This window comes from Tamandua tetradactyla, chromosome 4, assembly GCF_023851605.1.
Source record: "Tamandua tetradactyla isolate mTamTet1 chromosome 4, mTamTet1.pri, whole genome shotgun sequence".
NCBI lineage: Eukaryota > Metazoa > Chordata > Mammalia > Pilosa > Myrmecophagidae > Tamandua > Tamandua tetradactyla.
The window spans coordinates 123,683,782-123,709,326 of NC_135330.1; the positions used below are offsets into that span (position 1 = coordinate 123,683,782).

General features: G+C 39.5%; 1 protein-coding gene across 1 annotated transcript in view; it reads left to right on the forward strand.

The window, feature by feature from the left end:
* The first annotated feature begins 18,669 nt into the window (after positions 1 to 18,669).
* Positions 18,670 to 25,545, forward strand: part of PCDH17 (protocadherin 17) — a 112,958-nt gene continuing 106,082 nt past the window's right edge. The window contains exon 1 of the mRNA XM_077158391.1: positions 18,670 to 23,746. Coding sequence (XP_077014506.1) covers positions 21,149 to 23,746 — 2,598 coding nt within the window. The 5' untranslated portion in view covers positions 18,670 to 21,148. The remainder of the gene's footprint in view (positions 23,747 to 25,545) is intronic.

Genomic DNA, 25,545 nt, shown 5'->3' on the forward strand with positions numbered 1-25,545 from the left:
GTCTCTTGATCTCTCACTTCTCTTCCAGTTTCCATTGATGTTCAGCTTCTGACCCCTGCCTCCAGTTTCTCTCTCTCTGTCTGAATTTCTTTCCCCTCAAAAAAGACTCCAGTTATAAGATGAAGACCCCAGCCTAATTGGGCTGGGCCACACCCCTTAACAGGAGTAAACTCATCAAAAAGTCCTACTTACAATGTGCTCACACTCACAGGAAAGGATTAGATTTCAGGTCATGTTTTCCTGGGGTACACTGCGTAACTCCAGAATCCATGCTCATACTACTGGTTCAAGAGGAGAAACAGAAAAGGAAACTGGAAAGAACATAATCATATTGGGCAGTAAGTTGGAATATTTAAAATTTACGAATTCATTCTCAGAGTTTAAAATTTACTGCATTTATGAATATTGAAATAAACATCATTTAGTCTGTTATCACCATAGTGAGGTTAGCGAAGTAATTTAGAAGAAATTGGAATATCTAGAATTGCTCTGCCTCACTAAAATATACGTTAAAATATCAAATCATATAGCAGAAGGATGTTTAGGGAAAAGTTTTTAAAAAGTAATGTTTCTTTCCTTATCCCTGAGTGATGAATCTCTTTAGATTGGAAGAGACTAGAAAAAGCCATTGTGGACCAATTCCAGTTACCAGAGTTCTACACACTCCTTTTGAAGGAACAATCCTGAGACAACCTTCAAAGCTGTGGTTCTTTCCATTCGAAGAGTCAAGATCTAAGAAATGTGTTTCAATGTCTGTCATTGTAAGGAGAGTCAAGAAGCTGTTCTTCTTAAATTATAGCTTATTGTGCACATATTCAGGTAATTAATGTTCAGAACATTACAATTTAATATAATTATTTCCAAAAATAGAAGACCTTAATGTATAACCTAATCCTGTACCTTTTTCTAGAATAACAGAACACTAAAAAATCATATTGCTGATTTTAGTGCATATTTTTGAGACCTGTCAGTTTGAAAAGGACAAAATTGGGACTCAGAGCACAATGATATTTTACACAGGACACGTTTGGTTCATTATTATTCTAGTTCTTGACCCTATTTCTTTATATCATGACCATTTTATTTCCTGTGCACCACATGTATTGTATTTAATATAATACATAATGACAATTCTCATTCATTAAGCCGCACAATTAGCCACATATATTAACCCTTTTTCTCTGCTTTTTTTTCCAGAATGATTTTTCAGATAATTTATACATTGAAAACAAATGAAATGTCCTTGAGAAAGGCTCAGTAACTGGACCTAGTAAATATAAAAACAATAATTTCTTCATCAGTATGAGGAACCAGTTTCAAATAGCCTGAAGAATATGAATTAAATGTTCTCTAGAAGAAATGGAAAAGGTTAAAATTTATCATTTTAACTGATGGGCTTTCTAAAGGAAAATAAGCAATGCAAAGAATACCAAATAAAGTTTTAATTTGCTAGTCTTCTCCAACACATTTTGCAAGGGAAAAATAGTTTATTTCAATTATAAACAAGCTTTTTATGATAATTATTAAGTTCATGTTTAATGTATTTAAGAAGATATATTTCTGTGTTTAGAAAATATTGAATGAAAAAAATTGAACGCCTTTGTGTTTTTAAATGAAATGCAATCCCCGAATTGTAGCTTTAACTCCTTCATGTTTGATATTCTACATTTCATGCTTGAATTATGTTTGAGAATGTCTTTCATGGGTACGTGAAAAGAGAATTAACTTCAAACCTAAGGCACTTATATCAATGTCTTATAAGGAATCTGATATCTAGATTTTTTTTAAATCTATTATTTGTTTCCTTCCAGTTGTTCTTCATCTGCTGGAGAATAAAGTGAGAGAAAAAAAAATCACCAGCTTTTTCTGGGTTTGATTAGAAAATAGGAAAATCATTAGTACTAGACAGTTCGACACCAAGGTGAGGAATTTTCCTCAGCTTCCAATGTTGGTCTGATTAATGCCATGCCAAAAATTATACTTGTCGCGAAGCAGTTCTATCATCTTACTCTACTTAGAGCAGGAATGAGGAAGTTCTTCACCCAAAGACTCAAATGACAAACCATAGATTATCTACAGATGTCAGGAGCTGCATTATTGGTACATTGCACAGACATTTTTGAGAGGCTGCTCCTCTTGTTTGTAATCTTTTTGATCTAGGGGCTTTTTAGCAGGTTCTCAAACTGTTATGCTGACACAGAGGTAGAACACAAATTACTGAAAATAGTTATTGAAGGGGACATGACCCAAGTAATACTAATGTAAAAGTTTTGGTTTTGTTTAAACAAATGGGGTACTTGTAGAAGAGCCTTAAAGAAAGAATGGCTTGGAGGCCCTAGGTTATAAAATTTCTTTCATATCAGGGTCTATAATTAAAGGAATTGAGTTTCGGGTTTCTTTTTTGAAAGATAAAAGGAGGTTGGAGACTTGATATGGTAAGAGAGAACAAGAAAGATTGAGTGTACATTTGATTTCTACATCAGACCCAAATCCAATGTGGAGCTTAAAGGCTGAGACTTGGTCTGGAAATATTAAGGCAAAGGTTGAGCTGGACAGTCTGTGATGAAATATACTGAACTCAGTACAAGCTCTTATTAACTGTTGGGAGAGGTATCCCTGATCTGTATTTTTGATACTTTGTTTTTCAGAAACGCATTTCCAATGCCAATGTCTGCTCTAATCCCATGTTTCTTCTTGCTTAATATTTTTCTACCTCATGTTGCATTTCTTCCTTGGCCCTTCAACATTTAAGAGAAATGGAATCCACTTATTAGAATAACAAAAGGAGCATTTAAAGCATTAAAAATAAGACTTTTTCATCTTTTTTAACCTTAGAATAGTTTTCCAAATGATGACCTTGATTTAAATACTCGGAAGTTCATAATAGCAGCAGCATCTTTGAGAGTTTTTAAATCTCTTTGTATTTTCTCATCTGTAAAATGGGGATAATCCTATATCAAAGTGTAGGGAGGATTGAAAGAAATTATGGATGTGCATTGGCAAGTAGTCGACAATAAATAAATGATTAATCATTGTGTAATACTTCTTGGAAGCAGAAGAGAATCTCTAAAAGTTCCTTCCAGTCTTTCAAGTTGGTACTCCTTTAATTCTGCAGCTTGCTAGGAAATACAATATATAAGGTCTGTTTTAGTGACATTTTGGGCATATCACTACAATTTTCTGATTATTATCCTGGAAGAGTTGTCAGTGCAGCTGTCTCATGTTATGATGCAAGATATTTTACTCCTAGGGCTGGAGAAGAAAGAAATGAGGTCCGTAAAGTCTCCCCACATCCTCCAGCTATTCACCATAATGAGCAATTAATTTCCTCCCTTGGATGTTTTCATATTAAGTTTCCCTTATCTGTGAAAATAGCATAAAATGTAAACCTGAAATTTTTGCTATCTATAGTCTGACTAGATATACATCTGGAGGTCATATAGATGATCCCCTCTTATAAATGTGTATTTAAGATTTTTTTTAATGGAGATTGAAGTGGCCTCAGTTATTATTGCTATTTAAGTAGATTTTTTCACAGCAATTGTATCAAACACAGTTTAGCTAACTAGCTTTTACAACGTGGTCTACTAAAGTCAAAATTAATCACAACATGTTCCATTCCCAGTACTGCATAGCCTTTGTTCATACAACCGTGTATTTTTTAAGTTTCATTTTATTACCACCTTGTCTACGTAACTCAGTTGGTTAGTGCTTGCTGCTAATGAAGATAAAGGCATGAGTGACATCCGTTTGCAGGCCAATTAGTTTTACTCTGTCCACAGACCATAACCCTAACCTAAGGCAAATTGTACTAAAATTGAATGTCCTCCCTTACAAGGCAGCCAGGACACGGAAATATGTGTTTCCTTTGTATCAGCTGGAAAAGCAGCTCAGAGTCCCCTCTGATCAGGCCAAATCTCTTGTAGCCTTACACAAACAGCACATTTTTATTGCTTTTATATTACCTTTACCTGTATAAGTTGTCTTTTTTTTTTCCCAGATCTTTTTGAGACAAATTAGTTCAATGCTATTCACATCATTTTAATTTGAATAACCTTCATATACTATAATCCACAACACAGAGTGGAGGACTGTGGGTCTCGCTATCCATCTTCTATCTGGATTTAGAGCTTTTCTCTTAAAAAATAGTTTTAACTTTGACTTCATTCTCCATAAGTCCACAAATAAAAATAGTATTTGAAATTGTAGGTCAGTTTCTGTTTCAGCCTCCAGTTTGACTGATGACTTCTGTTCAGTCGCAGGGGTGTGAGTTGGGTTTACAATCCCCAAGGGGGTGCTGAGCCTCTCAAAGGCACATGCACCTCTTCGCAGTTAGTTAACCCCCTAGAAGTGTGGCTGAGCATTTCAAAACAGCTTATAAATCATTACAATTAACAACTTTCAAACTGCCCATCCACAGCAACTGGCTTGACATGCCATCTGTTATTTTTCCTTTAAAGCCCTCTAGTCTGTTTATCCAAGGCAGCCATTTACCATTTAAAATGATGTACCTTTTTAAGGTGTGTGATGGGCTGAAGACAAGCTTTGGTTTTAATTACCAAAAATTTCTGTGGTGCGATATAATTTTTGCAGTGCTCAGGGCCCTTTACAAATCAAAAGGAATCCAACTAAAACAGTAATTAATGTCAAATGACTAGTCACAAAAGGCCCTATTTAATTAAAAAGTTCTAATCTTTGATTAAACCTCATCACACATTCTCCTGATTGCAAACTGTTGTCTGAAAAAGGAATGTAATTGGATACAAAGTCTATTGTCTGTCTAAAATGACACCTGCAAATTATTTGAAATGACTATGCTTTGCTTAAAAGTTGAAAATCGTTGTTAAATCATATTTTATATTGATTTTTTTCTGGTTTTTGCCATTATAATTGCAAGACTTGTTTTTCATTAAATGGAATACAAGCTTAAATACAGAAAGAGTCAGATAAATGCACTTGTGATTTATTCAAAATCTGTTATTAAGGATATTTCAGACTAACTATATTTTTTGAAACTGAAATTAAAAAGTAACCTTATCCTTATAAAATAAATAGAAAAGCTACGAGAAAATGCAATATTGGGCCACTCATTTTGGTATATTTTGTGCATATTTTACAAACATTACAAAATCTAAATAACCTTTTTTTCAAATCACATATCTTTAAAAAAAAAGTATGTTCTAAGGCATATTGTCTTTTATTGCATATTGAAATCATTATCAATTCAGTTTTCTATATATTGTCTTTCATTGCACTTAATTTGTAATCATAGTGTTAGATTTCATTATAGATAAAATCTATAAATTTACATAACATACATAAATAAAATATGTCAAGTTTGGACATAAATAATATATGATTTTAATTAGGTCATTAAAAAGTAGTTTTAATCCTAAATGGACATAAAGACAGGCTTATTAGCATATTATTAGAAACACTGGCATGTTTGTTCTGTTTAGATGGCAAGAATCTGAACCACATGCAATCAATCCAATACCAAAATGCTCAGTCAAGTTCTAATATTACTGTCGGCAAATTGATCTTTTATACAAAAACTTTTTTTTCCATTTCCAACCAACTATGTGTCAATCTATACACCTTTCTAACCTAACCTTTGTGCCATACTAAACATCGCTGTAGTTGGCAAAGGCTTAAAGAAAAGAGGGGTTTAAGAAGAGCCAGGGAGAAGAAGGTTAAAGGCGTATTCAGTGTCTACTACTTCCTTATGTTTGCCATTTAATGTATATCGTTTCATTTAACCTACCAAGTCATTCATGTTTATCACATGGACTGTCCTTAACAGTAGTAGCATACATAATTAGAAAATTTTCATTATATCGATTTAAAACATATGAAGTGTAACTAAAACTTTTTAACCAGCATGCTTTAGTGCTTATGAAATTTTTTATCATAAATTATTTTTAATTCTAAGATCAAGCTAAAGACTAAAGAAATGTTTTCTTGAGTCTTTTTAAAGTAGAATTAAGTACTTGATTAATTAGCATAACACATCTTAAACTGTAACATCGAGTCATTTATATGAGTAAAGCAGTTTGCTAAAATTTGTGGGTCTGACACTTCAGTAAAAAATGGTACTAACTTCATAAGGATAATTGAAACAATAAAGCAAGTTAAAAGACATAATCAAGTGATTCCAAAATTAATCCTGTCAACTATTTAACATGATATCAAAAGTGCTAACCCGGGGCCCGACGGTGGCGCAGTGGCAGAATTCTCGCCTACCATGCCAGAGATCCAGGTTCTATTCCCGGTGCCTGCCATGCAAAAAAAAAAAAAAAAAATAATAATAATAATAATAATAATAATAAAAGTGCTAACCCATCTACCTAAAATGAAAATACAAATATAATTCTTATTGAATTTTGAAGACTCTTTTCCTTGATAATATATGTATATGTATCAAATACAGATATACATATGTATCAAATAACTATCAAAATACTTTCTAAACGCTACCATTTTCAATCCATTTGTAGACTTTTAGCAGAGAATGTACCAGTAGAAATGCCCTCTATGTAATCAACAAACATGTCAATTTCCCTAAAAAATCATGCAACAGGCAGCAGACTATTGCTGCTAATTGGTATATGTTTTTCTTTCAAGGTGAACATTTTAACCTTTAACTTGACAGATATTTGAATAAAATGCCATGCAACATTTTGAGAGCTTATCCATGCTCTTTAAAGTTGTATTTATGCTGCCACACATTCAGGAGCAAACAAATGAAAAAGTTAACAAAAGTAAAAATGTAACCTCATTCACTGTATGCAAATAAACATAGAAATCCAAAGAAAGTTAATCTCAAACATGTAAAATATTTAATAGCATAATTATATAAAATATCATACTAGACAGCACATTTCTAAGCATTTGGAACACTATAGAACAGTAGCATATAGGGCAATCAAGAGATTAGTGATTACAAAGACAATCATTGTATCTTATGAAAACAAATGTACTGCTTAAATGTTCACTATATCCATTTTTTTGTTATATTTTAACTACAAATAGCTAATTAGCAATAATCACAACTATTTTTAGAGTTAGCAAAATTTTCTCCAAATATCAAATGATCCCCACAAATTTGAGTGATGGGGCAGCTGAGGAAATTGATTAGTATTTTTGATATGAGAAAACTAAGGCTCTTACCTATTAATGACCGAATGAAACTGAAAGTTGTCCAAAAACATTTCCAATGTCTTTAATAACACTATTGTGAACATTCTCCCCAACCTGAGTCAGTGATCCTACGTACTTTATTTTGGATTATGATTTTATTTATTAGTGCTTAGCTGAATGAGTTGTTTCTATTGAAATGCTACACTGAATCCATGTAAGTGAAATAGTTTTGCTCGGTTCTTGCATCACAGATATCTTTTACCCATCAAGGTGAATGGTAAATTCATTCTGTTAGACAAAAGTGGAGATAGCTGTGGGTTTCAGTGAGTTAATCCACATTGTTATAAGAAAAATAGTATTTTACTAATGTGCCACTAATTTAATTGATTCGATAAAGAAGTCTATCATATATTGGATGCTTCATATACAACAATATTGAAACATCATAATTTATTATGCTTTATCTGAAGAGTTGTCACATAAATAAAGCTTGGATGTACTAATAAATTTGTTCTCTTTGAAATGTTAAATTACAACATACCGGGTCCACTCTGTGGGTTCTTATTTCATTTATCTATGAAATAGAATATATTAATTCCTCTCATTAGCCTTACCTGGGTCTCCAACAATGCACTAAAATAAAAAAGAATGTTAACCAGCAAGTAATCTAGAAGGATGCTGCTATCCTACTTGAGAAATAAACTTAATCCCAATGTAACAATGGAAACACAAGAAAAAGTAGTTTTAAGCGATCAATTGTTTGTTCTAGAACTCTAGGGTTATGAAAAACTGAAAGACTCTTAGGAAAAAGAAGTGGACTTAGGGTGGGCCGCGGTGGCTCAGCGGGCAAAGTGCTTGCCTGCTATGCCGGAGGACCTCGGTTCGATTCCCGGCCCCAGCCCATGTAACAAAAACGGAGAAACAGAATACAATAAAACAAGAAAATGTTTAAAAATGTTTCCCTTTCTTCCTTCCTTCCTTCCTTCTATCCTTCCTTCCTTCTCTCTGTCTTTCCTTTAAAAAAAAAAAAAAAAAAAAAAAAAAAAAAAGTGGACTTAAAAGTGAACACATAAAGTAATGTTGTTTATATGAGAGATAGTAAAGTGATTAAGATTAAGGTATACTGGAGGAGGGAAATTGTGCTTTAGGTTATTTATATATTTTCCTTAATATAAATTGGTATGTTTTGATAGTATACAACTAATAAGATGGAAGATATTAAAGAATCACCCACTACCCAACCCCCAGATAAAAATGTTTACTATTTTAGTGCTTATAAATAGATGTGTTTTCTGTGTACCAATGTGTATAATACTGGTTTTAAGAAAATCCATCTAAAATTGCACATTGGCTTTTATAAAGTGCTGTTCAACCCGAATTTGTAATTGCTTTCCATTTTATAAACTGGCCTTACATTAACATTTGAATAGAATGCATTCTAAAATTTATTTATGCAATATTTTTCTGGTAGGTACAAATGTCCTCTAAAGATGCCCATTTCCTAAACCTTGGAATCTGCAAATATGTTACATAGAAAAAAAGAAATTTACAGGCGTATTTAAGCTTACAGACTTTAATTTAGGGAGATTGTCCTAGATTACCTGAATGGGTCCAGTCTAATATAATACCATGGGCCCTTAAGAGCAGAGAACTTCCTCCAGCTGGAGGCAAAAGGGAAGCAGCAGAAGGAAGTCGGAGAGATTCCAAGCTGGCGGATGCTGGTGGGCAGATGGAGGGGGCAGGATAACAAGAAATACCGACAGCCTTAAGCAGCTAAAAAAGTCTCCTGACTGACACCCAGCAAGGAAACAGGCACCTCACAAGATAACCTTATGATCTTTGAAGCAGGACCATCTCTGTCGGCTTTGTTCAGCATTATAATTCCAGGACCTAAAATGTATAACCCATTTGTTACGTCCATGAATAAATAAATTATATTTTTGCTTTTGTAAATTGTTCTTTAGCATCATTTCTACAAGTATTTTTCTTTAGAGATGATTTCATTTTTCTTGCAGATTTATCATAACTAGAGGCGTGATTTTAAATTTGTGATATTGTTCAGATGAGGAATGTAGATGGAGATTCTATTGTATAGGAGAAAAAGGCATCAACGTGCGTTAATAGAAATAAGAATTAATTCAGTAAAGTCAGGAAAAGAGTGTTCAGCAAATCTTACAGAAGGAGAGACCAAATAGGGAGAAGCAGCATGCAGAACTGGGGGAAATTGTGAATTACTCTGGTGCAGAAGTGGAGAGAACTAAGAATGCAGGACTTGAGTACGTGGAATTGCGGTTTTATTAAAGATTGAAGCACATCTGTATTTCTCATGGTTTCCCTAGCACTGGACACATATGATTTAGTAAAACATTTCAATAACAAATAAAAATGAAGTAATAATTAGAAGCAAAATACATCTACATAATTTTAACTTGAGGGCAATTCCAGGAAGGATATAGAATGAGTTTGCATGAGAAACAAATTCAAGAGGGGAGGACTGTGCATTATCTATAAAACCCTGAAGTTGAGTTCAAATGCTAAAGAAGCTCTGGGGTAGCACAGGACTGTGGTTTCTTCCAATGGTTTAAGCCACAATGGTTTGCTTACAAACCAACTATTAGGCTCCTGCAGTGTCCAGCTCTTCTCCCCATCAGCATTGCTGCCTCAATAGGCAGTTGGCAGAGAAATGGTAGAAGGCCCTCTCCTATGGACCAGTGGGTTTGGAAAGTATTATGCATAGCAGCAGGCTGCAGCTAGCATGCTGCTTACCCTGCCCCCACCCAGAGCAGTGCCGGCAAGCAGAACTTAGAGCTAACATTTACAAACACATTTTCCTCATCCCAGAAATTCGGAAATCAAGATACGTCTGTGCTGATTTTGACATTTTGCCCAGTAATCAGTGAGAGATTTTAATTTGCAGATTTGGTTCTTTTTCAGTCCAAACAACTTTTTTCTTCATATTTCAATGCTTATAGTATTTCTCTTTTTCTTCATTCTAGTTTGTTCCCTTCTGTTAAAATTTCTATTGTTTATTATTGTCTTCTTTTATTGGATATCCTGTACGTCTCATCATGCTCATTTCTTCTCTGATTCTGTTTATCTCTGCACCTCTTTCTTCTGAGTTATAAGGAATTATCTGAAGTTCTCTATGTATTTCCTTTAGTTTTCTGCAATTATTTTTCTGTTATTAACTGCAGTTATTTCAGTTTTGTGTTTCAGTCTTGATTTTTTTCATTTCATTTTATTTCTCTTTCTTGGTTACCTGTTCAGGTTTCATAGATAAAATATCACCACGCTTCTTTTTTTTTTTTTTTTTGAGGGCACACAATAGAATTTTTGTAAAGATTTTATTCCGTTACTGCATGAATTCTGCTTTATAAAGAATGATTTGCTTTGATTCCTCGATGTGGTCCTCGGAACTTATTTTTCAAAAAAATACATTAACCTTTTTCGTTATCTCTGAGGGACATCACTGGTGGTTAGGACAAGTTCCCTGAGACAATATGTGGATTGAGAGCAGATCCAGGCAAAAGAACTACTGATACCTTTCTCCCTGAAGCACTCATCTTGTTGGTGGTGGTTCCTTTCTGCTAGGGTACATGCTATTTACAGATTTAAAAGGGCCTCTCTCTCTTATACCCGGGAAACTGATTTAGGACTTAACGCATGAGGCTAGAAGTAGTCTAAAATCAAGAAATTAGGAAGGTAATGTTTTCTCTCTGAAAATTGTGCTGTTCCATGGTTTCTGCCCCACAAAAGGACCTGCTTTTATTTATTTATTTTTTTAACATGGGCAGGCACCGGGAATCGAACCCAGGTCCTCTGGCATGGCAGGTGAAAATTCTTGCCTGCAGAGCCACCGTGGCCCACCCAAAGGACCTGTTCTTAATCTTATTCACTCCTGTGGGTGTGAACCCATTGTAAAAGAACCTTCCGAAGATGCTGTTTTCAGTTAGGGTGTGGCCCACTGATTAATGTTGGAACTTAATCTTCTTCCTATAGGCTTTATGAAGAAAAGTACATGCGAAGCCACAGAAGCTGGAAGTCAACAAAACCCAGAGAAGAAAGAATACCTCGCATGTGCATTGCCCTGTGACAGAAAATCCAGGGACCCAAAGATGTCCAGCAGCCAGCCACCAGAACACCACAACCTTCAGAGACAAAGCGTGAACTCACTGACACCTCGGTTTTGGACTTCTCCTAACCTCATAACCATGCGCCAGTGAAATTGCATTGTTTAAGCCAACTCAGTATATGGCATTTGTTTTAGAAGCTGGGAAACTAAGACAGTACGTAAGGGAGAAATAAGTGGCATTTACTCATTTCACCAAACCACTTTGAAACCAGGGCACTTTCCTTAATCATAAATAGTTAAAGAGCTCTTTGTCCTGATAGTTGCATTCATTTGAACTACATACTTAGGTTTCCTATTCTTGAATTTTTAATTCCCAACCCTAATTTACTAGGGGTAATACTCAAAGTGCTTAACAGTCTTTTTATCTAGAGTGAATCACAAGTTATTCCAGGGGTTGCTTCTTCATGAACACCTCCTGAAAAAGTATGCAATATTTTAAATGTATGTATTGTATATATAATATATAATATATTATATATATATATCTGAAAGAAGTACTATAGCATTCAGTAGATTCTTGAATGGCTCGATGACACAAGAATCTTACAGCCACTTTAGAATATTGTTAATTTATATTTGTTGAAATGGCTGAGCCAAACAATAAACTTTTAAATTCTTGCCATTTTATGCCCTTTTCTGACTGCTCTACCCTGCTCACATCAGCAGTGCCCTTTACCTCTAACTAGACAGAATTATACGTCAATCTTTTACTGCTCAGAGTGAGAAAGACCTCTATTTCTCAATGGACTTGTTGCTGCTAAACCTGAATAGTGAAGTGAAAACGCTGTACTCCAAGCAATCTTTCACTTCCCTGCTGGCTTTGAAATTCACTTGTATAGCAACAGTCATAATCTGTAAAGCTTCCCACTGCAAATTAGGCTTCTGGTCGTAAATACAGGGAGCTTTTTCTTAAAAATAGATTTTTTCCATTATTTAAATATATCTCTTATAATGCTATACCTTTATATAAATTCAACTCATCTCTCTGGAACTCTTAATAGTAATTGAACAAAGCTGATTTCTGATAATTTTACAAAACAGGATTACTTTAATCCTTGTAAAAAATACATATGTTTTTCATACATATACAATTTCTACATGTGTTCATGAAAATATTTGTATAAACTAAATTTATAGAGTGCAGTTAAATTTACTAGAAAGGGGTTCACTAGCATTCAGCAGATTGTTCAAATGATCCTTTTCACACATGAGTTGAATTACCACAGCTTCTTATTGATATGCTTTCAGAATATTGTTCATTTATATTGTAGATATGGATGCGCAGTGCAACAGATCTCCAATTTTACCTCTATTCTGATCATGTCATTTAATTTGTTACAGATAGTATATCTCTGAATTTAATCTGTGCTTTCCTGAGAAGGATTGGCTCAATAGTTAAATAAGTACTCAAACATCTAAATTATTTTTGTTTAATATTGTATTCAGTTGTCACATTTCAAAAAATAACTTCTACTACATAACCAGTTTTGTTGAGAAATAAAGATCTCTCATTCATCACCAGAGTTTAACATACGTACTCCAATGTTTAATTAAAAAATTGTTTACGATGACATTCATTTTTCAGTATTTGCAATTTGAAATGACTATGGCTTTTTATCCATATTCTGCTCTCATTTTTTATAGAAACTGGTGACCCTGACTCAGAAAGCCTGAGATTCTTTTTAAGAATCTGAGTTTATAAATTAGGTTTCTGTAACTCCAAAATTAATCTAGTCATGGTGATATTTAAAGCTGTTTCATTCCAACAATTCTTTTTATTTAACATTTAACATGTTCTCAAAAACATCATTCTAGTAAGAATAGGAGTTATTTTATTGCATGTGTACTTGTTTGTATATATTTAGGGAGGAAAAGCAAACTAAACAAAGGTGATTTACGTAAAACAAAACTGTGCTATTTCAAGGGCCACAGATGAGTGCTTGGCTTTCAATTGGACTGCTCTGAATTTTTAGAAGATAAGAGAAAATAATATGCTTAACTCAACTGAAAAGAGAAATTTACATAAGGAGAACATAATTATCCAAGTAAAACCTTGTCACTGAGACTTGGGAGGGTTAATGATTATGACGATAATTAAAAATGCAGAGGATTTGTAGAGCACTTACTTGCTTTCTGTAGAGCTCAGTGTACTTCCCACATATTCTTTTCACTCATCTCTGTAAGATAGTTGTATAGCAGGCTCTTTAAGTACCTCACAATAATGAAAAGGAAGGTGTGACCTGTTATAACCAAAAGTGATTATAAGCTTCTGGTTTTTACCTCACCTGAAAAGCAGGGCCTCCAGTGACACAGCTCTTTGAAACATCATTTCAGGTCATCACTGCAAAACTGACTGAGGAAAGAGTGCCACCTACTGAATCAAATGTCCCGGGTTCCCTCTGAGGGCTAGCCTTCCAGCTTTAGAACTGTCCTAGCATGCTTAATTGTAAGAAATAATGGGATTGCCACACTCTGCATGAAAAAATTATATTATCTTGCTTTCCAACTTCAGTAACTTTAACAATCCAGAAATCATATCTATAAATTAACTAGTTCATACATAAACTTTGCATTTGTTTTAAAAATTAATTTGCAATGATTGAATAAATCTAATTATCCTGTGAAGGAAATTTCCAAAATAGGGTTAACCGCCTCTCTTTATCGTGGAAGTGGCCACAAGGGGGAGCTAACATTTAACTTCTCATAGGGCAGAGACTTGGGGTTGCATAATTAATTGAATCTTTTTATTTCTGGCTGGTATGTCAAAAGAGTGTACAAGTATGCTGTCTGGAACTAATAAAGCTGAAGACTTTTTTTTAGAATTACATTTTGCATTCAAAAACAAAGCATCAGAACTCCCATCTTAAATATATACTATAAACAGTAAACTATAATAAATATATTACTTATTCAGATTTCTATATCGTCTCACAAGTCTATCATTATGCACAAGCACACATGCAAAATTTGCTTAAACTATAGTAACTTTCAAATTTAAAACTTAACTATAAAAATCTTAAATTAGATTTTAAATTTGTCTCAGTACTTCGGAATATATGACCTGAAATACATGTCATTGTCCAAGAGTTGATCATTGTTGACTAATTTATGAATATTTCCTTCTGACTTCATGCTTGGAAATATACGTAACATGTACAGATACCAGTTATAAATTTAGTTTGTTTTATTATGTCAATTACAAGTTATTTCCTTGCATATATAAGGTCTGTCTTTGAAGGGTATATATTTTAACATTATTTTAAAAGCTCATTAGGGACACACTTCCTATACTAAGGAGGATGGTACGTATATATGGATAACTTATCCTAACATATGCACATCATATAGAAAATTAAAACATTATTTTCTGACTTAATCTTTATGCATTTTTTCTAATAGCAAGATTTAACCATTTAAAAAGTAGAAAAAGTTTAATATCAAATCTAAAATATTTTTTGCTTATACAAATATTTTATACTTTTTCTTTTTTTTGTTGTATAGAAAAGATTGAGTTCTCAAAAAAATTAATTATAAAATATTTTCCCTGACGCTTAAAGATTACAGTTAATTGCATTGCTTTATTAAAAACCCTATTTATCATGAAGGAGAAAAGCATGTTTTATGATTGCCCTGTTCATAGTGTGAGTTTCTCATTTGTTAAAAAGTAAAGCTTTGATTAAAAGTCAGCAAAGGGCCTATGGCTGTGTATTAAAGCTGAGTCATGAATGTCTCTGAAAGACAACGGACACTGGGGGAAGTAGCAGTGAATGAAATGCTATCATTCATTTAAGGCCTCAAATGTGATATGATAGATAATTGTGATACCTAATTTATTTTTGAAATTCCTCTGTTAAATAAAAATATATGAAACCAGATAGGGAAATAATGATAAATATGATGGAGAAGGAAACAGTGGAGAGAGACTTTTTCATGTATATACACTTTGGCTGTTGAGAGCATCAGCATCAAAATATTTCTTCTAAGGACTGCATTTTATTGAACTCAAGAACACAGCAAGCAGGACAAGTTTTTGAAGAATGTTAAAATTGCTGCCATTATGCCTGCATGTGCAACTCCAAGAACTACAACTAGTAAATATGCATTTTAAAGAGCTTATATGACAAAATTAAATAACTTTAATAACATAAAATTCTACAGCATCATTAAGATTATTCAATAATAATAATGCTGTTAATTAAATTAAAGAAGAAATGTAGCAGTATTAATTAGTTTTATCAGTCTATAAAATAGATCTTAATACTTCTCTGACCGAATTAACTCTAACATAGCAATTTGCTTTTAAAACTCACCTAGACCAGCATATTTTATTAATTAAAAGAATGTTCACGTATATGTCTTTCCAAATATTTTTCTCAGCAAGCATGCATACATTGATATATTGATTAAATCACACAGGGATTTTTAGGTGTCTAATATGTTAAAAAAAGAAATAATACAATTACAGCTTAAGTTTGAGAATCATTTGTAGTTATCAGCAATGATTACCAATCAACCTATTTTTGAGAAATGGGAGCTTGCAGGTATCCTTAAGTGTGCACAATACCATAGCCTCCTAGTGTCTTCAATTTGATTTCATATGTCCAAGTCTTCTAAGGTATAAAAACTAATAGAATTTTTAAATTGTTCAACCATATTTATAACAACCATTTTTTTCATTGAGCTCAATATTTTAAGCATACCTGAAAAGACATTCCTTAACAACGATATCATGAATAGAAAAATATGTGGATAAAAAAGGATGGGGCTTATGCCGTGGTTAAAAATTAACCATGGTTACAGTTTTAAAAAGCTTGCCTAGTTAAAGAGAAGCCAAACAATTGGAACTGAGATATCAATAGATTCCATTTCCTCCCAAAATAAAATAGGGATGAAACACATGGATAAAAAGTAATTATTTTGAGCCCATGTTCATCTTTGACAGTGGAACTCAATAACACAAATGAAATAAAATATAGGTAAGATATCTGATTCTATTTTGCTTTCTAGTCTTGCAGACAGTCTGTGGTATTTACCATAAGCGTGGTAGTTCCTTTTTCATACACTAGGGGGAAGTGTGACACAATTGCTCCAAGGGGTGAGGGGCATCTTTACGTCTATGAACATGTATTTTTATAGCACTGGGTCTCTTCTCAGACATACTGCATTTCTCATCCCATCTCCTTTGCATAAGAGCACATCTCATTAAGGCTTATTAATATCCCACTGTACCTTTTCCTTAGAATATTTTCAGTTTTGCTTGTGCCTTATCACTTCAAGCAAGTATATTTCATGACTTTCCTTGAATTTGAACGTAATGCATAAACCCCATAGAGTTGTCATATCATAATAATAATAGCTAACCAATGACTGTATAATCACTACTGTTTATTTGCTAATTGTTGTTTTAAAAGCTTCACATCCACCGCTTCCAAGGTACACGTCTTGGGACAGAGATACTAACTCCATGGAGATATAAAGCTGAGGTTTCACTAGGCAGCAGGGTTAGGCGGTTATGCAGCAAAGCAACCCAGATTTCTACAAAGCTATAGCTCCCCTGGTTAGCAACAGGATTAGTATATGCATGACAGTCTAACTACTTAGGAAGCACTAAGACATTTTAGGATTGTTAAGTCTGACTGTGAAGAGCTCCTTTTTCATTTTCTAACTGTTAAAGAGAATCTCTTAAGGGATTAGTGAATTTTGGATCCTGATTGGACTGCACATTCAGACCTTAGGTTATCTCATTGAATCCTCTGTGAATAAATGACTCCTTTACCTGAATTTTTAAGCAATCATCCCAACAACAATCTTCAGAACTTTCTTGTAATTGGTCTGGATTTGATTTTCTTTGAATACTGAATGATTCATGTTATAGACTTGTACATAAGTCATTCACAATTTATAAATGGCAACTTAACTTTAGTATTTATGAATTGCAATCAATACTCTAGCAATCAAAACACTCACCTTTCTATTTCAATGCTTCAATTTTCTTTTTGTTCTTAACTCTTTCCCAGAATTGCTGGATCACTAGCAAATCAGTCTTGGTTTACAGATGTTTGAATAAGGAATATCTGAGATTAGGAACTGAAGTGAGAGAAGTAGATGAATCAGGAGGCTTTGCGTGTGTCTTTTCTTACTTACAAAAGAGAGACTCTTAACAGATGCAGAAATGTGTGTGTGTGTGTATGTGTGTAAAATCTCTTCTGCATTATTTTGATATTTGGAATTCCCCACTGGTCTCCCGTTCACATTTTATGGCTCAGCATCTGTGCATACGTAGGATCTTTGGCAAAATGTGGTTAACAATAGCTATTTGGCCTTAAAGAAATAAAAACCTCACTGCCATGTGGTACTTTAATAACAAGAATAAGGTGGAACAAAACACTAAAATTATTCCTTTTTGTGGGTGTCTGCTTTAGCCTAAATCCGGCCTAAGATGTGGGTGAGCGAAATGGATAGATCCCTGAATTGCCATTTAGTCAGATCTTAGTTTTAAGAAGCTACACGCTTGTATTGACAGAGGGCATTTCTCCTTAAAAGAGAAAAAGCTTTTCCTCTCGGGAAAAACGGCCTCCCTTTCCCTGGGCTTCTACTTTTCTTCTGAAACATTTTCATAAGCAAGTGACTTTCCTTGCATGGGTGCCTGGGGACAGCTGATTTTTCTCCTAGGATGAAAGTTACATATTGATTGCCGTTGCTCGCGGCGTGTTTGCACCAGCGCGGGCAGAAGCATGCGCGCGCGTGCCCTCGCACCAGTGCACTCACACACATACACTCACCGAAATACACATCACGCCCCGCAGAAACACGCACACAGACTCACACATCTCTCTGCACCTCATTAAGACGGGTCCACGAGGAGCCGGGCGATCTGTGCTTCCCTTGGCGCCCCGTGCATGTGCGCTGACGGCGTGCGCGCGCGTGTGTATGTATTTTTGTAGTGTGTTTCTGTGTGTGTGTGTGTGCGCAGAAACCCATGCGGCTATCTAATTTTGCAAGCACACTGCGTTTCCATATCCTGTGTGTCTGTCGGACATAAGAAATTAAATCGCTGTCAAACTTTTTTTTTTCTCCCAAATTCTCCCTCTTCCAAGGGAAGACTGTGGAAGGGCTTCTCTGTGTAGTTAAGGGCCCGGGAGACCCTGCGGCGAGGCCCGGAGCGCTGCAGCGGTCGCGGAGCGCTGGGCTTGGCCAGCCCGGCTCCTCTCGTCTAACTGATCTAATCAATGATTCTGAAGCGCTGGGTTTCCTGGCCCCGCCCCGCCAGTCTTTTCTCCACCTCCCATTGGGCGCGGGCCAAGGAGGCAGGGCCTTGCTCCTCGCGCGGATTGGCTGGCAGGGAATCAGTATCAATGTTTAAGCGGCGGCGTGAGGTGAATAGAGACAGTCAGCGAGAGGCGCTGGGGAGAGAGCAGAGACGGTAAACCCCGCGGCTGCGGCAGCCGCGGAAGGCGGCTGGAGAGACGCTACTCCAACTGTTGAATTGAATTTTCACCTTTCCTTTCCTCCAATGCTGTGCTTGCGGAGCTGGATTTATTTGCTTTGAAATTGGCACGTCTTTCTCAGGCTGTGGGCTGATCGAGACAGACAGCAGATTCAAAGAGACCACCCGTGACAGCAAAAAAAGGAGGAAAAAACAAAAAAACAAAAAGACTGCACAATTAACTATGCACATCAGGGCTGGACTTTTTGAATAGAGAACATTGAGAGGATAACTGTGAACTGTGACTCGGGACTAAGCTGTGGACAGTCACTGGAAACCTGATTTTTTTTTTCTTTATCCGAGACTCTGAAAGATTTGGGGGTGCCTCACACCTAACCAAGATAAAATATTACAAATAAATAAATACAGCCAGCAAAACAGACGCCTTGTTTTCCAGAGCCTCGGACTCCGGCAGAAAGAGGTAGAGTAAAAGTGCTGGATTCAGCCTCACCTTTGTGTCCCGCCCTCCCTCCGTTTCTCTCGCTTTTGCTTTTTTCTCCAAAACATGAATCCGGTTTTTCTTTCTATTGAGTGAGTCAGGAAGCGTTAGGAAGAAGCCGCAACTAATGTCTGTGAAGGGAGCACCATGAGGCGAGAGTGAATGCGATTCGTTCCGCTGCTTCTGACTCATCCGGCGGATTAGAACACCTGCATTTCTGGATGTGTCATTCCCGTACGCCAAGGCGCCCGGAGACCCCGAAATGATGTGTAGTGAGACCTGTGCCTAGCGTCCCTCCGGAGGTCGCTCCCGGGTGTGGGCGCCCCTGGCTGGACCGCGGCCGCCGCGCCAACTCACCCCCGCACCCCCGCACCCCCGCCCTCCCCGAGATACCCGGAGAGACCGTGTGAGAGCGAGACTGCAGAATGCATCACGCCAAACCTGGATGTGGGCTTCTTTCATCCAGTCCACTCCTCCTACTATCATAAAAAAATACTAATAAATTAAAAAAATAAAAGACGTCGAAAGAATTAAAAAAAAAAAAGACCGCACTATATTCACTTCATATATTCACCACTTTTCTTCTTCGCCAAGGTTTTTCTTTCTAGATGAAGAGGACTGGGAGACAGGGCCATTGGAAGAGGATGCTGAATAGAAAGAAAAGAGAAGCACTTGACAGCCCAGCCCTGTGAATGCAGAGACTGTTTCCCTTCTAGTGAGAGACAGGGGAGTGTGTGTGCTAGGACTGGGAGGGTGGCTCCCCCTTCTTTTTATTCTGCCTCGCCCTCCCCCTTCCAATCTGCACGTCCAACCATGAGTTGCCTGTTGATTTCCTTTCGCCTGGGAAGAAAAGCAAACTGGAATTAAACTGCATCGAGAGAAGTCCTTGCTGGCGGAGAGAGGATGGGATGGTAGCGGCGGCTACCGCCTTGGCGTAGAGAAATCAGTTTGTGTGTGTGTGTGTGTGTTTTACGAAAAGAGGCGGAGACCTATAGATAGATATAGATGTCGATTTTTCCCCTCTTCAAATAGACTCACTGCAAACGCCGATTAGACTGTGGCTTTCTAGATTTCGGGGGACAGCCTTTTCCGAGGAAGAGAGGGAGGAGCCTGGTGGAGGGAGGAAACTACAAATCGGGACACTAGTTCTTTGAGCTGCATTTCCTCCCCTCCCTTTGGCTGGTCAGAAAGGAGAGAGAGAGAAAAAAAAATCCTTGGCTGGGAGATGCAGCCCGCCGCCGCCGCTGCCTCTGCCAGCAATGCCAGATTAGATCTTTAAATGCAGCAAAACACTGCCTGAAAACAGACCAGCCCGCGCCGCCGAGCAGACATTTCACAGGGCGTCGCGGAAGCTTCAAAATTTATCAGTGACTCTGTCTTCGTATCTCCTCATCCCCATCAATTTTATCTCGGGAGCCGAGTAACAAGTAAGGATTTCACTTTCTCTTCTGGCTGGAGACACACCTCCCGCTCCCTCCCCCACCCGATGTGAAGAGTCTCCCGGAGGCTGCGGACGGGAGAGGATTTCCAGCACCCTAGCAGGAGCAAGAAAAACCTGCCGGATCCTTCAGCTCGTCCTCATCCATCCCAGGCGCGATTTCCCTCCCGGCGCCGGCCTCCCAGCTCAAGTTTGCGCCGCCCGAAGTCCCAGGGGGAGAGACACAGCCCCCGGCTCGGGCCCCGCGGCAGGGCGCCCGGGCTCGCCCCGCGCCTCTGCAGTTCCTCTCCGCCGCTGCTTCTCTCCGGGTGCGGATGCTGTAGATCAACAGGTTCGGGGAACTTGAGCGGAATAAGGAGAGCTTGCGGGGTGCAGCAACTGGGGCGCGGAGGGAACAGAGGACCCGCAGGCTCGCGGCGCGCGCGCACACTGCGCCGGGGCCCCAGACTGGCGCGCACCCACCCGCTCGTCCCTCCAGTCCGGCTGCTTCTGATCCCACTCCACCGGTCTGGGATGTACCTTTCCATCTGTTGCTGCTTCCTCCTCTGGGCCCCTGCCCTGACGCTTAAAAACCTGAACTATTCGGTGCCGGAGGAGCAAGGCGCCGGCACGGTGATCGGTAACATCGGCAAGGATGCTCGGCTGCAGCCCGGGCTTCAGCCCGCGGAGCGCGGCGGCGGCGGCGGCGGCGGCAGCGGCGGCGGCGGCGGCGGCGGGCGCAGCAAGTCCGGCAGCTACCGGGTGCTGGAGAACTCGGCGCCGCACCTACTGGACGTGGACGCCGACAGCGGGCTCCTCTACACCAAACAGCGGATCGACCGCGAGTCCCTGTGCCGCCACAATGCCAAGTGCCAGCTGTCCCTCGAGGTGTTCGCCAACGAGAAGGAGATCTGCATGATCAAGGTGGAGATCCAGGACATCAACGACAACGCGCCTTCCTTCCCCTCGGACCAGATCGAGATGGACATCTCAGAGAACGCGGCGCCCGGCACCCGCTTTCCGCTCACCAGCGCGCACGATCCCGACGCCGGCGAGAATGGGCTCCGCACCTACCTGCTCACACGCGACGACCACGGCCTCTTCGCTCTGGACGTCAAGTCCCGCGGCGACGGCACCAAGTTCCCGGAGCTGGTGGTCCAGAAGGCGCTGGACCGCGAGCAGCAGAACCACCACACGCTGGTGCTGACAGCCCTGGACGGCGGGGAACCGCAGCGCTCCGCCACGGTGCAGATCAACGTGAAGGTGATCGACTCCAACGACAACAGCCCTGTCTTCGAGGCGCCGTCCTACCTGGTGGAGCTGCCCGAGAACGCCCCCCTGGGCACCGTGGTCATCGATCTGAACGCCACCGATGCCGACGAGGGCCCCAATGGCGAAGTGCTCTACTCCTTCAGCAGCTACGTGCCCGACCGCGTGCGGGAGCTCTTCTCCATCGACCCCAAGACCGGCCTAATCCGAGTCAAGGGTAACCTGGACTATGAGGAGAACGGGATGCTGGAGATCGACGTGCAGGCGCGAGACCTGGGGCCCAACCCCATCCCGGCTCACTGCAAGGTCACGGTCAAGCTGGTGGACCGCAACGACAACGCGCCGTCCATCGGTTTCGTGTCGGTGCGCCAGGGGGCGCTGAGCGAAGCCGCCCCGCCCGGCACCGTCATCGCCCTCGTGCGGGTCACCGACCGCGACTCGGGCAAGAACGCGCAGCTTCAGTGCCGCGTCCTGGGCGGAGGAGGGCCGGGCGGCGGCGGCGGCCTGGGCGGGCCCGGGGGTTCGGTGCCCTTCAAGCTCGAGGAGAACTATGACAACTTCTACACGGTGGTGACTGACCGCCCGCTGGACCGCGAGAGCCAGGACGAGTACAACGTGACGATCGTGGCGCGGGACGGGGGCTCGCCCCCCCTCAACTCCACCAAGTCGTTCGCCGTCAAGATCCTGGACGAGAATGACAACCCACCTCGTTTCACCAAGGGGCTCTACGTGCTGCAGGTACACGAGAACAACATCCCCGGGGAGTACCTGGGCTCGGTGCTCGCCCAGGATCCCGACTTGGGCCAGAACGGCACGGTGTCCTACTCCATCCTGCCCTCGCACATCGGCGACGTGTCCATCTACACCTACGTGTCCGTGAACCCCACCAATGGGGCCATCTACGCCCTACGCTCCTTCAACTACGAGCAGACCAAGGCTTTTGAGTTCAAGGTGCTTGCTAAGGACTCGGGGGCTCCCGCGCACCTGGAGAGCAACGCCACCGTGAGGGTGACAGTGCTAGACGTGAACGACAACGCGCCGGTGATCGTGCTGCCCACGCTGCAGAACGACACCGCGGAGCTGCAGGTGCCGCGCAACGCCGGCCTGGGCTACCTGGTGAGCACCGTGCGCGCCCTCGACAGCGACTTCGGCGAGAGCGGGCGCCTCACCTACGAGATCGTGGACGGCAACGACGACCACCTGTTCGAGATCGACCCGTCCAGCGGCGAGATCCGCACGCTGAACCCCTTCTGGGAGGACGTGACGCCCGTGGTGGAGCTGGTGGTGAAAGTGACCGACCACGGCAAGCCCACCCTGTCGGCGGTGGCCAAGCTCATCATCCGCTCGGTGAGCGGGTCCCTGCCCGAGGGCGTGCCCCGGGTGAACGGCGAGCAGCACCACTGGGACATGTCGCTGCCGCTCATCGTGACTCTCAGCACCATCTCCATCATCCTCCTAGCGGCCATGATCACCATCGCGGTCAAGTGCAAGCGCGAGAACAAGGAGATCCGCACCTACAACTGCCGCATCGCGGAGTACAGCCACCCGCAGCTGGGCGGGGGCAAGGGCAAGAAGAAGAAGATCAACAAAAATGATATCATGCTGGTGCAGAGCGAGGTGGAGGAGAGGAACGCCATGAACGTCATGAACGTGGTGAGCAGCCCCTCCCTGGCCACCTCCCCCATGTACTTTGACTACCAGACCCGCCTGCCCCTCAGCTCTCCCCGGTCCGAGGTGATGTATCTCAAACCGGCCTCCAACAACCTAACTGTCCCTCAGGGGCACGCGGGCTGCCACGCCAGCTTCACCGGACAAGGGACTAATGCGAGCGAGACCCCTGCCACTCGGATGTCCATAATTCAGGTAGGAGACTTTTAGCCTAACTGGGACCTCACTTTAGTGCTGGTTTTGGAGCTGTCCTGAAACCTTTGGCACAGGACAAGCCGCACTGTCAGGTGCAGTGAAAAGGGAACCCCCTTTTTTTTAATGAAAAATGATTCACACTTTGACACTGCGTGTAAAAGTTATTCTATACATACTCCTGCCCCCCCCCCATGTAAATAGTCTAAAATCTACAAGATGGAAATGTTGTGCTTCCATTGCCTTTTTCAAGTTTCTTTTTGTTGGTTTAAAAAGTGTTGGCAGTCTTTGGTGTTCATAGTTTCTTGCATTTATGGTCCACATTTCATTCCATAACAAAGGATTCTTTTCATTTTAGTTGGCTCTTTTAAAAAAAAAAGTTTAGTCCCATTTGAAAAAGAAATATGAATGCTAAAAATGCGAGAAAGTTATGCTCTTTTATTAAAAGCTGCCTTCTAGAAGCACAGACTAGCAACCAGATTTCCAGAGCCTGAATCAATTTGAACTAAGTTTTCATATACACACACAAAGTCCGTCTTATATTTATAAGGTGTATGAAAGGATTTGAACCCCATTTATTCTTCACCTGAAACAATATTCATTAGTGTAGTTTAAGTGCTTGAAATGACAAACTCTGAAACTGTTTTAAAAGTTTGAAAAAACGCAGGCTCTGGGTAATAACTAGTAGCTATCTGTGAAAAGTTTGAATTTGTTTTGCCCTGTGGCTTTCCTGATCTACTTCTTGGAGCCACTGAGGTGTGAACAGCGTATACTAGAAAACTCAGAGAATCATTTTGTCCTTTTGAAAATATGAGACAGAGTTGTACTCAAGACATTTGCTATGCCGAAAAGAATCCCAGGTGCATTTAGTTTGCATACTGTGTGTTTTCAGTGTATCTACGTGATATTTTAATATATATTAGAGAGCATTATTCGAAGTTGTTAATATATGATAAAAATTTAATCACTGATCTGGCATAGACATCGATTCTGTGCCCAGTCATTGTCTAGTTTCTTTATCCATTAGTGAGTTGTGTCACACACAAAAAGTTAATTCTTGCTTATTAGGAAAGTGTGTTGCTACAAATTACTCTGGATGCGCAGTACTTGAAATTCAAAATTGAGCTTAACTAAAAGTGACACTTTGGGAGGAAGATTAGTTTGGGGCAAATGAAAATAATTTGTAATTTGCTCACGATTTCATGCTTTGAAAAGCAAATACCTTTTAATGACACTTGACTCCGTAAAGTTTTTACTGTTAAAATGGAGTAGTAAAATTCCTATAATCTTATCTTTTCTAACACTTGATCAGTGTAGCAAATCTTTAAAATCAACCAGCCATATTTTCTTATAATAGTATAATGTCCTTGTAAAATAGAGCTGTATTTGATGCCAGTGAATACTTAAGTATCAATTGTAGTGTTAAATCCCAATGGTTACACTCACTATTTTGCAGTTTACTGTATGCTAGTAATCGTGATTTTTTGAGCACTATTCAGAGAAGAAATTCCTCCCCTAAACACACACAAAGAAAAATTTGTGGTTTCGATGAAAGCATTTCTGTGACGTGTAAAATTGGAATTTATGATAATCAGTATCTCTTTTGAAGGAGATATGTTAAAATATGTATTTACAGACATCAATTGCAGCCATTTAAAAATACATACGTTATGTGCCTACCTTATATTTTTGTCTTTGACTATTGCAAAGATGTAGTGGAAGATTAATGCTTAATATTCTGCTTCAAGTGCCATGAGCTGAATTCTTATTTAGGTTTCAGTAACAATAAAGTTGATGCAGTA